Source organism: Equus quagga, chromosome 1, assembly GCF_021613505.1.
Source record: "Equus quagga isolate Etosha38 chromosome 1, UCLA_HA_Equagga_1.0, whole genome shotgun sequence".
In the NCBI taxonomy this organism is placed as follows: domain Eukaryota; kingdom Metazoa; phylum Chordata; class Mammalia; order Perissodactyla; family Equidae; genus Equus; species Equus quagga.
In genome coordinates this window covers 49,840,477-49,853,013 of record NC_060267.1, presented here as the reverse complement: position 1 = coordinate 49,853,013, position 12,537 = coordinate 49,840,477, and the positions used below count along the sequence as shown (strand labels likewise).

At 41.5% G+C, this 12,537-nt stretch overlaps 1 protein-coding gene across 1 annotated transcript in view; it reads left to right on the top strand.

Moving 5' to 3' along the window:
- Positions 1-2,000: 2,000 nt before the first annotated feature.
- The window catches only part of APOBEC1 (apolipoprotein B mRNA editing enzyme catalytic subunit 1), a 14,521-nt gene continuing 3,984 nt past the window's right edge, over positions 2,001-12,537 (top strand). The window contains exon 1 of the mRNA XM_046652448.1: positions 2,001-2,099. Coding sequence (XP_046508404.1) covers positions 2,084-2,099 — 16 coding nt within the window. The 5' untranslated portion in view covers positions 2,001-2,083. The remainder of the gene's footprint in view (positions 2,100-12,537) is intronic.

Here is a 12,537-nt window from a genome sequence, read left to right as displayed (position 1 = left end):
GTAGGAGGATTGACTACAAATAGATACAGAGAACTTTTCTGGGAGATGAGAATCTTAAATGTCTCAATTGTGGAGTGATTGCATAAGTATATGCGCATATTTTTCAAAATCCGTTAAGTTTCCAGGAACAGGACACTGACCTTGACTGAATAGTTATATTTTATAGTTGATTATCTTTGACCTCTCTTACAAATAATTAATGTCATGATCGTCTATCATATCTGGTAATTCTGTGTTTTCTAAAACAAAACAGATGAGTCAAGTGCTCAATAGGAATTCTAGGAGAAACAAACTAATTACTTGCCACTCTGATTATTGCATCTGTGCCTGCTGTGAGCGTGTCTTACTGTATCCGTTTCCTATTGCTGCTGTAACAAATTACCACAAACTAAGAGGTGTAAATCAACGTAAATTCTTTCAGGCTTTTTTTTTTTAGATTAAAAAAAAAATTTTTCCTTTGTCTCCTCAAAGCCCCCCGGTACATAGTTGTGCATTTTAGTTGTGGGTCCTTCCAGTTGTGGCATGTGGGATGCCGCCTCAGCATGGCCTGATGAGCAGTGCCACGTCCCTGCCCAGGATCCGAACCGCTGAAAGCCTGGGCCACTGAAGCAGAGCTCGAGAACTTAAGCACTCCACCATGGGGCCAGCCCCTCAACATAAATTCTTACAGCTCTGGCGGTCAGAAATACAAAATAGGGTCTCCCTGGGCTAAAGTCAAGGTGTCATCAGGACAGCATTTCTCCAGGACACTCTGGGGAGAATCCATTTCCTCCCCTTTTCCAGCTTCGAAGAGGCTGCTCACATTCCTTGAATCGTGGCCCCCTTCCAAACAGTAATCACATCACTCAGATCTCTGCTTCCGTCTTCACGTGTCCTTCTGTGACTGACCCTTCTGCATCCCTTGTATAAGGACCCTTGTGATAACACGGGGACCACCCAGATGATCCAGGATAATCTTGCTACCTCAAAATCCTTCCCTTACTCACAGCTGCAAAGTCCTTTGTGCCATTTTAAGGTAACAGAGATTCCAGGATATCTTTGAGGGGCCATGATTCTACTTCCCACACATGCCTAACTTTGAAACTCTTGGTTTCTGAAGGATCTTCGTTCATGATGTGGGACTTCGGCCCCTTCTATAACACTCTTGCCTGTCACCCCAGACAACCGCTTCGTCTTGTGGAGTCTCCAGATGATTTTCATAATTAATTAAAGTCTTCTATTTAGGGCTCGGGTCTAAGGTTCATGGGACTTGAGATTCAAAGTTCGGGGGCTCTAGATTTGAGAACTCGATGAAGCCTTAGGTCTTGAGAGTGACTTCAATTCTGGGAGTGTGTGCTGAAACCCAGAGGGGTGAGGCCATAGGGGGCAATGGCAATAGGGAGGATAGCATTCATTTTTCCAAGGAGGATAAAAAAGCAGAAGTGGACCTGACCATACACCTAGTGTTAGCTTCACGGAGGGAGAGAGATCACCCAGGACTTGTACACTCATTATCTGACTCAGAGGCCAAAGTCCTTCTGATTTTCTATTTAACAGTGCCCCTCCCCTTTCCAACAGAATTTGGGGCAAAGAGCGAAATAAGAGGAAGTCAGAAATAAGTGAATAATAGTTAAAGGGCAAGGCCACGATGTCTTCACCAGGTAACATGAAAACCTCAGGTTATAGAAACAGGTTAATTCTCTCTTCCCTTTGCTCTTTCTCTCTCCTCTCCAATAAAGAATGATGAATCAGTGGTGCCTTAACTTTAATTAAAAGTGAAGGGATAGGTTACTAAATTCCGATGTTACTAGGGAAGAACTTTGGAATTCGGATATCCTCGGTAATCTACTCTAGAGGATTTATGCTATTTGCATCATAAGCTTTCTTATCAACCATTGATGCAAATCCCTACACCAATTTCCCTCATAATCTGCTACCTGTTTGTACAGTCTAGATACCCAGTGACTGCCCCGTCAGGAATGAGTCATCTACCCAAGCAGGTGGCAGTGGTCACACCTGAAGAAACAGTGTTCAGGCATGTTGCTGGCAGGAGCAATCAGCACAATATATAGCTCCGGGGGAAAGAGTCCAGTGACAGAGCGCCATGGCTTCTGACAAAGGTAAAATGAACTGGGGGTGGGGGAGGCAGGCATGTTTCGTATTCTTGGAAAGTGCAAAAACTCTGTGTGTGTCCTACTTGTGCTTGTGTCCTTGGGCAACGTCCAACTTTCCTATTTATTAATATAGTAATATTATTCTTAAATAAGGTTTATTATTATTTTTAACTATTCATGTCCACAAATGATTTTGATCAAATGACAGTAAATCAATGCTTCTTTCACCATAATAAAAAATTAGGTAAAAAATAGAACTGTTAAAGAATCATTTAAGACAGTCACAGGAATGGTAGCACAGGGCATGTTCATCGATAAGTGAAGATTCAGTTACCTAATGTTGGAAAAGCTCACGGGGGAGCTGGAACATGTCAGGCTGTGGAAGGAAATGGTTCACAGATGAGGCGGGATTTGAGTCGCATCCGAAAAGAAGGGTAGAATTTGGATTGGCAAAGACAGGGAGGAGATTCCAGGTTGACTGACACAAAGAGTTTGAGAGAATTGACAGAGATTGTGCTTGGAATATGATGAGTAAACTAGTTAGGCTAGAGAAGAGTTTATGGAAATAAATGAGAAAGCAAAATTGAAGTGCTATCAGGCTGAGGAAATTGAAGCTGACCTTGTTGGCAGGAGAATCTCTGGAGAATTTGTGAATAGCATAGAGATACTAACATAGCACTTTAATATTTACCTGACATCTGATGCCTTTTGGACTGGAAGCAGAAAAGACTGGAAGCACAATCAGCTAAAAGATGATTACAAAAGTGTGGGCAGAATGTGCTGGGAGATAATACAGATAGCACTCTTGGGTTTTAAGTAACATTTTTTGTCTCCGTTATAGTTTCCCTCTATTACAATTCTCTGGTGAGTGGCATGTTCGTGGAAAGACTAAAGATATTATTTAGTTGGACTATCTGGGTGATTTTCCTGGACTTTCCTCTCAAGGTGGTCTTTTCTTTTCCTTTTTTTTTTTTGCTTTTATTTGAAATTTAATTTTTCCAAAACAGATTTGAAGTGACTTACAAAAAAATAAACACCAAGCTAATATAAATACTATAATTGAGCATTGTATTTTCCTCTGAACTTCTAAACAGTTAAAAAAAAAAAAAAGGAAAGGAGTTATATAATTCTTATTGCTTCTTAAAAGGAAATATATCAAGCTGCCAAAAAGGGCAAACTTTTCTTATATGGTGATTTATCCAGTATATCCTTACACCTGTAACAACTGAACACCATAATGACCGTAGTTGGGTTTATCTGAAATAAACTTTGAAAAAGCACCTTGTTTCCTTGTTGTTTTTCATTTGACGCAAAATAAAAGAGGCTATCAAATGATTATCTTCTATTTTTTCCAGCATACCGCTAGAAGTTAGGGGTATAGTAATTAGTTTAAATAAGTTGAAATACATGAGAAATTTGTTGAACTTCTCCAGTACATAGAAGCTGGATGCCAGCCTGTCTCTCTTCTCACCACTTAGTGATAGGCCCGTCCTCTTAGCCAGCATTCTAATTTGAAGATCTAAGGGCTGTTTCCTCTGTCTTATCTCTCACATCGCTGTCCAAATCTGTGTCTTTTCTGTTGTCTATTTCACCATCTAAACTCAGCCACCTGTGAACCTATAAAAGATGCTATAATGCAAAGCGTATTGGCTTCTGAGTCAGATAAATCCGGACCTGAATTAGACAGCCTTGGACAAGATGATCTCTGAGCTTCAGCTTCCTTGTCTGTAAAATGGGCACAAAATCTCCCTTTCAGCGTTGTTGGAAGGGTTAGAAATCTCATACACAGCATCTGGCACCAGCAGATGTTCGGCAATGCTATCATTTAAACTACTTCTATTATTATGATTACTCTTGTCCAGGTAGATCTCTTTTGCTGTGTGTTGTGACAATGCTCCCTACCCATTTCCAAAGCTTCTCTCGTTATTGTAAAACCAACATGATACCCTCTTGCTTTGTTTCTCCTACCAGTTAACCTCGTCTGTTCTTTCAAAGGTGGCTCTACTCTCAGCCACAGGTGGGATTTTTTATCCTAGTACAAATAATATACAAATTAGTAGCTGTTATCCAGCTCATTCCACTACCTTTCCTGTCACAGCTTCTTTACAGCTTCTAACACTGAATGAGCGTGCAGTAGCTTAAGACTGCAATGTAAGTGACTCCAAAGGGGTAAAGGAGATGAGTCTGCAAATGGGATGGGAAAGATTTAAGGCCTTGAAGCCAGCTCCAAATCATCCTGAGTGGTGCAACAAAGAGTTAGTGACCATCTTCCAGCAGAGTAGGGAAACTTTTCCTATCAAGGGCCATGGACTTATAGACAACAGACCAGTTCAAGGCCTCTTAAGGAAGAGAATCATAAAAGAAATGATCTTACCTACTTTAAAAAAAACAGACATTGTCAAAAGTAGTAAAAAGTAGTCTCAAGAACAGTATCTGAGCATCAGCAAGTCCTATAGCTTTATTTCCAAAATAGATCCCAAAGCTGACCACTTCTCAATGCTTCCATGGCCACAGCCACAATCCTGCATGGCTGACTCCACTTCCATGCTCCCTCTCTCCAAAATCATTTTCTACAGAGCAGCGAGAATTACCTGGTTTTAAATTTTAGATGATGATATTATTATTCTGTTTTGATTTATTCTTTTTCTTTTCCTTTTTTCTTCTCCTTTCTTGTCTTCTTTTTGATTTATCAAGTTTCTGTCTTGTTTTGTTATTTTATTTTCCTTTTTCTCCTCTTTTGGTTCAGAAATAGCACACTATTTTTTTTCTATTATTTTGGTACATACCCTTACAACGCATACTTAAATCTTAATTAAAGTGTAAATCCAGGGCTGGCTGGTGGCGCAGTGGGTAAGTGCACACATTCCACTTCAGTGGCCTGGGGGTTGCCGGTTTGGATCCCAGCTGTGGACATGCCTCCGCTTGGCATGCTGTGCTGTGGTAGGCGTCCTATATATAAAGTAGAGGAAGGTGGGCACGGATGTGAGCACAGGGCCAGTCTTCTTCAGCAAAAAGAGGAGGATTGGCAGCAGATGTTAGCTCAGGGCTAATCTTCCTCAAAAAAAAAAAAAGCATAAATCCAATCAATTTTGACGTATTTCTCCCAAACAATACGAGAACCTCAGACAGTTTTATTACAATTTGCATCCTGTTTCACGTACTATTATAGTAATTTTTACTGCCAGACACAGTCATTTTAAAAATACGATAGTTGTTTCTTTAGTTTTAGCCGCACATTTCTTTCTTTTTTTTACCACTCCTTCTCCCATCTTAATATATCTTTCTTTGCTCAAAATAATTCTCTCTGTAGTAAATCTTTTTAACAGTTCTTTTTTTCCCTTTTTTTATTGAGTTCATAATAGTTTACATCATTGTGAAATTTCAGTTGTACATTATTTCTTGACTGTCACCACATAAGTGCTCCCCTTCACTCCCTGTGCCCACCCCCCACCCCCTGTCCCCTGGCAACCACTAAACTGTTTTCTTTGTCTGTGTGTTTGCTTACATTCCACATATGACTGAAATCATCTGGTGTTTGTCTTTCTCAGTCTGGTTTATTTTGCTTAGCATAATTCCCTCTAGGTCCTTCCGTATTGTTGCAAATGGGATGATTTTGTCTTTTTTTATGGCTGAGTAGTATTCCATTGTGTATATATACCACATCTTCTTTATCCAATCATCAGTCGATGGGCACTTGGGTTGCTTCCATGTCTTGGCTATTGTGAATAGTGCTGCAATGAACATAGTGGTGCATATGTTACTTTGGATTATTGACTTCAAGTTGTTTGGGTAGATACCCAGTAGTGGGATGGCTGGGTCATATGGTATTTCTATTTTCAGTTTTTTGAGGAACCTCCATACTGTTTTCCATAGTGGCTGCACCAGTTTGCATTCCCACCAGCAGTGTATGAGTGTTCCCTTTTCTCCACACCCTCTCCAACATTTGTTATTTTTAGTCTTAGTGATTATAGCCATTTTAACCCATGTTAGGTGGTATCTTAGCGTAGTTTCGATTTGCATTTCCTTGATGATTAGTGATGTTGAGCATCTTTTCATGTGTTTATTGGCCATCTGTGTGTTTTCTTTGGAAAAATGTCTGTTCATATCCTCTGCTCATTTTTTGACCAGGCTGTTTGTTTTTTTGTTGTGCAGTTGTGTGAGTTCCTTTCATATTATAGAAATTAACCCCTTGTCGGATGTATGATTTGCAAATATTTTCTCCCAATTGGTGGGTTGTCTTTTTGTTTTGATCCTAGTTTCTTTGCCTTGCAGAAGCTCTTTAGTCTGATGAAGTCCCACTTGTTTATTTCTTCTTTTGTTTCCCTTGTCTGAGAGGACATGGTATTCGAAAAGATCCTCTTAAGTTCGATGTCAAAGAGTATACTACCGGGGCTGGCCCGGTGGTGCAGCAGTTAAGTGTGCATGTTCTGCTTCTCAGCAGGCCGGGGTTCGCCTGTTCGGATCTTGGGTACAGACATGGCACTGCTTGGCACACCATGCTGTGGTAGGTGTCCCACGTATAAAGTAGAGGAAGATGGGCATGGATATTAGCTCAGGGCCAGTCTTCCTCAGCAAAAAGAGGAGAATTTGGCAGAAGTTAGCTCAGGGCTAATCTTCCTCAAAAAAAAATTTAATTTAATTTAATTTAATTTTAAAAAAAAGAGTGTACTACCTATATTATCTTCCAGAAGTTTTATGGTTTTAGGACTTATCTTCAAGTCTTTGATCCATTTTGAGTTTATTTTTGTGTATGGCATGAGATAATGATCTACTTTCATTCTTTTGCATGTGGCTGTCCAGTTTTCCCAACACCGTTTATTGAAGAGACTGTCTTTTCTCCATTGTATGTTCTTGGCACCTTTGTCGAAGATTAGCTGTCCATAGATGTGTGGTTTTATTTCTGGGCTTTCAGTTCTGTTCCATTGATCTGTGTGTCTGTTTTTGTACCAGTACCATGCTGTTTTGATCACTATGGATTTGTAGTACATTTTGAAGTCAAGGATTTTGATGCCTCCAGCTTTGTTCTTTTTCCTCAGGATTGTTTTAACAATTCGGGGTCTTTGGTTGCCCCTTATGAATTTTAGGATTCTTTGTTCTATTTCCGTGAAGAATGTCATTGGGATTCTGATTGGGATTGCACTGAATCTGTAGATTGCTTTGGGTAGTATGGACATTTTAACTATGTTTATTCTTCCAATACATGTGCATGGAATCTCTTTCCACCTCTTTATGTCACCATCTATTTCTTTCAATAGTGTCCTATAGTTTTCCTTGTATAAGTCCTTAACCTCCTTGGTTAAATTTATTCCTAGATATTTTATTCTTTTTTTGCAATTGTAAATGGAATTGTATTCTTGAGTTCTCTTTCTGTAAGTTCATTATTAGAGTATAGAAAGGCAACTGTTTTTTGTAAGTTGATTTTGTACCCTGCAAATTTACTGTAGTTGTTAATTATTTCTATTAGTTTTCTAATGGAGTCTTTAGGGTTTTCTATATATAAGATCACATTGTCTGCAAACAGTGAGAATTTCACTTCTTTACTCCCTGTTTGGATTCCTTTTATTCCTTTCTGTTGCTCTGGCCAAAACCTCCAGCACTGTACTGAATAAGAGTGGTGATGAAGGTGGTGTGTTTTCATCCCTCAAACTGATAACGGCCAATGGGCTCCCTCTGCTTGCCGCAGTCTGGGCCACTCAGTCACAACGAGTTAGGGATCCAGAAAGGAAGCTTTAATTCGATTAGCCAGCATAATTGGGAAGATGGCAGAATAATGCCTCAAACAAACCATCTTCAAAAATTACAGAATCTTGAGGTAGTTATCTAGGGAAAATGAGCAGTAAGGAGGGGGTTTCCTTCAGGCACGATGGACTCCAGGGTCTTTTATTGTTCCATTCTTCTGTCAGCTGTGGTGGATACCTTGTAGGTGTGTTTCCTGCCTGTGGTCAGCCTGTTCTTGGAGAGAAACTCGTAGAGCAAAGTTTCAATCTATCAAGCCATAGGGGAGTACATACGTAAGCAGAGGCCATAAATCAGGAGAGCATGTGAATTTTCTAGAGTATGTATAGAGCAGTGAGCAGTCACACAGAGAAGGGGCCAGGGCCATTTAGCATCACAAGATGGCCTCACTTTTGCTCACTTACAAACTCGTCCCAACTCATGTGGCCTTGAAGCCTAGGGGCAGATACTGAGAATATATCTCAATCTCTTTCTAAAGTTCTCACTGCTGCTTCACCTCCTGCAGAGGAACTGTCCTCTCATCAACAATACGACCTTCTTTTATAGGTAAGTTCCCCTCTGAGTGGACCAGCTGGTTCAAGGGCCCCACTTTGGATTACAGTCCGAGCAGTGCCCATCCCAAGGTGTCAGCTATCCCCTTCCTCTTCCATCTCAGTGCTCAAGTTTCCTATTCCTTCTTTTAAGGGTGACAGGTTTATTCTTCAGGCCACACTTAGAATAGTGTTTGCTGAGTCTGTCCTCTTTCCTGGCTATCTGGCTAATCTCTGTTCTTAGTCCCTCACCCCAGCTATAGCCATTTTCCATCTACAGGAAGCTGCGCCACACACAGCTCCACTCCCTGCCATCCCCCTACCATCTAGGACAAATGTACAGATGTCACACACACACACACTGCTCAGGAGGAAAAACTTTTCTTCTGTTCTCTTAGATTCTGCTTTTGGGGGCCTGTGAATTAAACTGACAAAAGACAGATTAGCAAGAGAAAAGACAAAATTACATACAGGAGTTCACAAAAAAGTGACTCAAGGAAGGGGCTGGCCCCGTGGCTGAGTGGTTAGAGTTCTGAACACTCCACTTCAGCGGCTTGGGGTTCGTGACTTTGGATGCTGGGGGTGGACCTACTCTGCTCGTCTGCCATGCTCTGGAGGCATCCCACACACAAAATAGAGGAGGATTAGCATAGATGTTAGCTCAGAGCTAATCTTCCTCAAAAAAAAAAAAAAGCGACTCAAGGAGACAATTAGAATTTGGGGCTTTTATACCATCTTAGTAGGAGAAGTGTAGAGGGAGAAGCATACTTATGGGAAAACCAATGATTTCTTAATAGGGGAAAGGGAGAAGAGAAAAGGCACTTATGGAGAAACAAATGACTTTTAGGAACGGCAGAAGGGCCCTTAGGAGAATAGATAGGAGATATAATAATAGTTTTGTGGCAATATCTGTTTGGGTAAGTGTTGCCAGTAGTAAGAGCCAATCTTCCCTGGTTGCTGCAGGGGATGGGATTTCCAACACTTGATTTCTTTTTTTTTTTTGAGGAAGATTAACCCTCAGCTAACATCCATGCCCATCTTCCTCTATTTTATACATGGGATGCTGCCATCCAGGGTTTGCCGGTTCGGATCCCGGATGCGGACCTACGCCTGCTCATCAAGTCAAGGAACGTGCACACTTAACTGCTGCGCCACCAGGCCGGCCCCTAAATATCCCTCTTCAAAAAGCCTTGCCTGACCAACCCCTCCAAGGTAGCCTCCTTCCGCGATCACCTTCTGTCCCTTACGACACTTTCCATAGCACTTGTCGCTACTGACTTTACATGTGTGTTTGTTTACTTGTTGTCTCTCTCCCCCTTTATTTATTTATTTTTTTAAAGATTGGAACCTAAGGGGCTGGCCCGGTGGCGCAGCAGTTAAGTTCGCATGTTCCACCTCTTGGTGGCCTGGGGTTCACCGGTTCAGATCCCAGGTACAGACATGGCATCACTTGGCAAAAGCCATGCTGTGGTAGGTGTTCCACGTATAAAGTAGAGGAAGATGGGCACGCATGTTAGCTCAGGGCCAGTCTTCCTCAGCAAAAAGAGGAAGATTGGCAGCAGTTAGCTCAGGGCTAATCTTCCTCAAAAAAGTTAATTAATTAATTAAAAAAAAAAGATTGGCACCTGAGCTAAAAACTGTTGCCAATCTTCCCCCCTTTTTTTCCTTTTTCTGCTTTTTCTCCCCACAGCCCCCCGGTACATAGTTGTATATTTTTAGTTGTGGGTCCTTCTAGTTGTGGCATGTGGGACCCGCCTCAGCATGGCTTGATGAGTGGTGTTATGTCCGCACCCAGGATCCGAACCGGTGAAACCCTGAGCCGCCACAGCGGAGCGCACAAACTCAACCACTTCACCACGGGGCGACCCCCTCTCTCCCCCTTTAGAATACAAGCTCTATGAACATGAAGATAAAGTCTTGCTTTTTTCCCTGTTCTTGTGCTTAGAAGAGTGCCAATTTAGCAGGCTCAATTAACAATTGTTGGAAATAACTAAGTGAATCTCCCCTTCCGCCCCATGCAGAATATAGTTTGCCACGTTCCAGGGGTGGCTTACTTGCTGGTCCCTGGTGCTCTCTTCTTGGCTGTTCTTGGTGTTATGCTCCATGTGATAGCAAATTGTGGGGCACAGGGACCAACCAGGGCTCTTGGCTATTGCAGGGAGTAGCTGAAGGAGGGATCAGGATTATCCTCATTTGCTGAAACCTTGGCAACTCAGGCGACAGCCATACCCACAACAACTTTTACTTCCCAGCTCCCAATTCTGCTGCTGATCCTACAGTTCAGTTCTTTCCCTAAGGGTAGTGATGCTTCTTTCTCTCCTACTTCCAAGTTAACGTGAGTCAATGGGAGACTTTTGCCACCATTGAGATCCTCTATGCAGCAGCATTTTGCTGTCAATGCCTTCAGCAACCACTGCGCTCCAGTTGAAGCCTAGTTCTCTTTTGCTGGTTCATTAATATATTTCCATACATTCTTTGCAAATGATTTTTTTTTACTCTTATCACTTATGCGGATATCTTTTCTCCTTCCACTTTTTTTTCTGCTTTTTCTCTCCAAAGCCCCCCAGTACATAGTTGTGTATTTTCAGTTGTGGGCCCTTCTAGTTGTAGCATGTGGGCTGCCGCCTCAGCATGGGCTGATGAGTGGTGCCATGTCCGCGCCCAGGATCCAAACCAGAGAAACCTTGGGCCAGCGAAGCGGAGTGTGCGAACTTAACCACTCTGCCACTGGCTGGCCCCTCTGCTTCCTCTTGACTTGTGGTTTCAAAAACATATGTATATTAAGCCAATGGTGTCCTATCTTCTCTCCATACTACCAAAGACCTTTACATTATATTGTAATTTTAATAGAGATAATCATACTTTAAAACATGCAGTTTTTTTAAGAGGTTTTATTTTCCCTTTTTCTTCCCAAAACCCTCAGAACATAGTTGTATATTTTTAGTTGTGGGTCCTTCTGGTTGTGGCATGAGGGATGCTGCCTCAGTGTGGCCTGCCAAGCAGTGCCACGTCTGTGCCCAGCATCCAAACCAGCAAAACCTTGGGCTGCTGAAGCGGAGCGCGTGAACTTAACCACTCAGCCATAGGGCCGGCCCGTAAAACATGCAGTTTTAAGAAATACTATAGAGAGATTCCTTATCACCTTGCTCAGTTCTCCTCAATGGTTACATTTTGTAAAACTGTAGAATAGTATCACAACCAAGATATTAACATTGACCCAATCCATCAATTTCATCCAGATTTCCTGTTTCACTTGTACTCATTTGTGTGTGTGTGTGTATTTAGTTTTATGCAACTTTGTCACCTGTATAGGTTTGTGTATCCAACACCACAGTCAGATCTGAACAGTTCCAACAGTTCAGATACCTTTTACTGCCCTTTTATAGCCAAACCTTCCTCCATCCTGCCCCACCCCGTCCCTAACCCTTGACAACCACTGATCTGTCCTCATTTCTAAAATTTTGTCATTTCAATACGTTATATAAGTGGAATCATACAGTACACAGACTTTTGAGATTGGCTTTGTTCTCACTCAGCATAATTCCCTGGAGAGTCATCCAAGTTGTTGCATTTATCAGTCGTCTGTTCCTTTTGATTGCTGAGTAGTATTCCACAGTATAGATGTACCACGGAGTGTTTACCATTCACCTATTGAAGGACATCCGGGCTGATTCCAGTTTTTACGTATCACAAACAAAGCTGATACGAACATTTATGTAAAGGCTTTTGCGCTAACCTAAGTTTTCCTGTCTCCAAGATAAATGCTCAGGAGTGCAATTGCTGGGCTGTATATGGTAGTCGCATTTTAAATTTTTTTCCTAAGAAATTGCTAAACTGTTTCCCAGAGTGACTGTACCAATTTACATTCCTCCCAGCAATGTATGAGAGATCCAGTTTCTCTGCACAGTATTGTTAATATATATATACATTTAGCTACTCTGTAGTGGATAGTAGTAAAGTTTATTCAGTCATTTATTCAATAAATATCTGCTACTAACCAACACCTTTCAGGCAGTGCAGGGGTTTATAACAAGATGTACATAATCCATATCCTGCATAATCTACAAGTCAGTGTTATTATAGGCATGTAAATAGGCAATCATAGCATGATAATTGCTATGATGAAGGAAGTATAGGATGCTGTGGGGCACATAGATATTACACCTGGTGGGATGGCC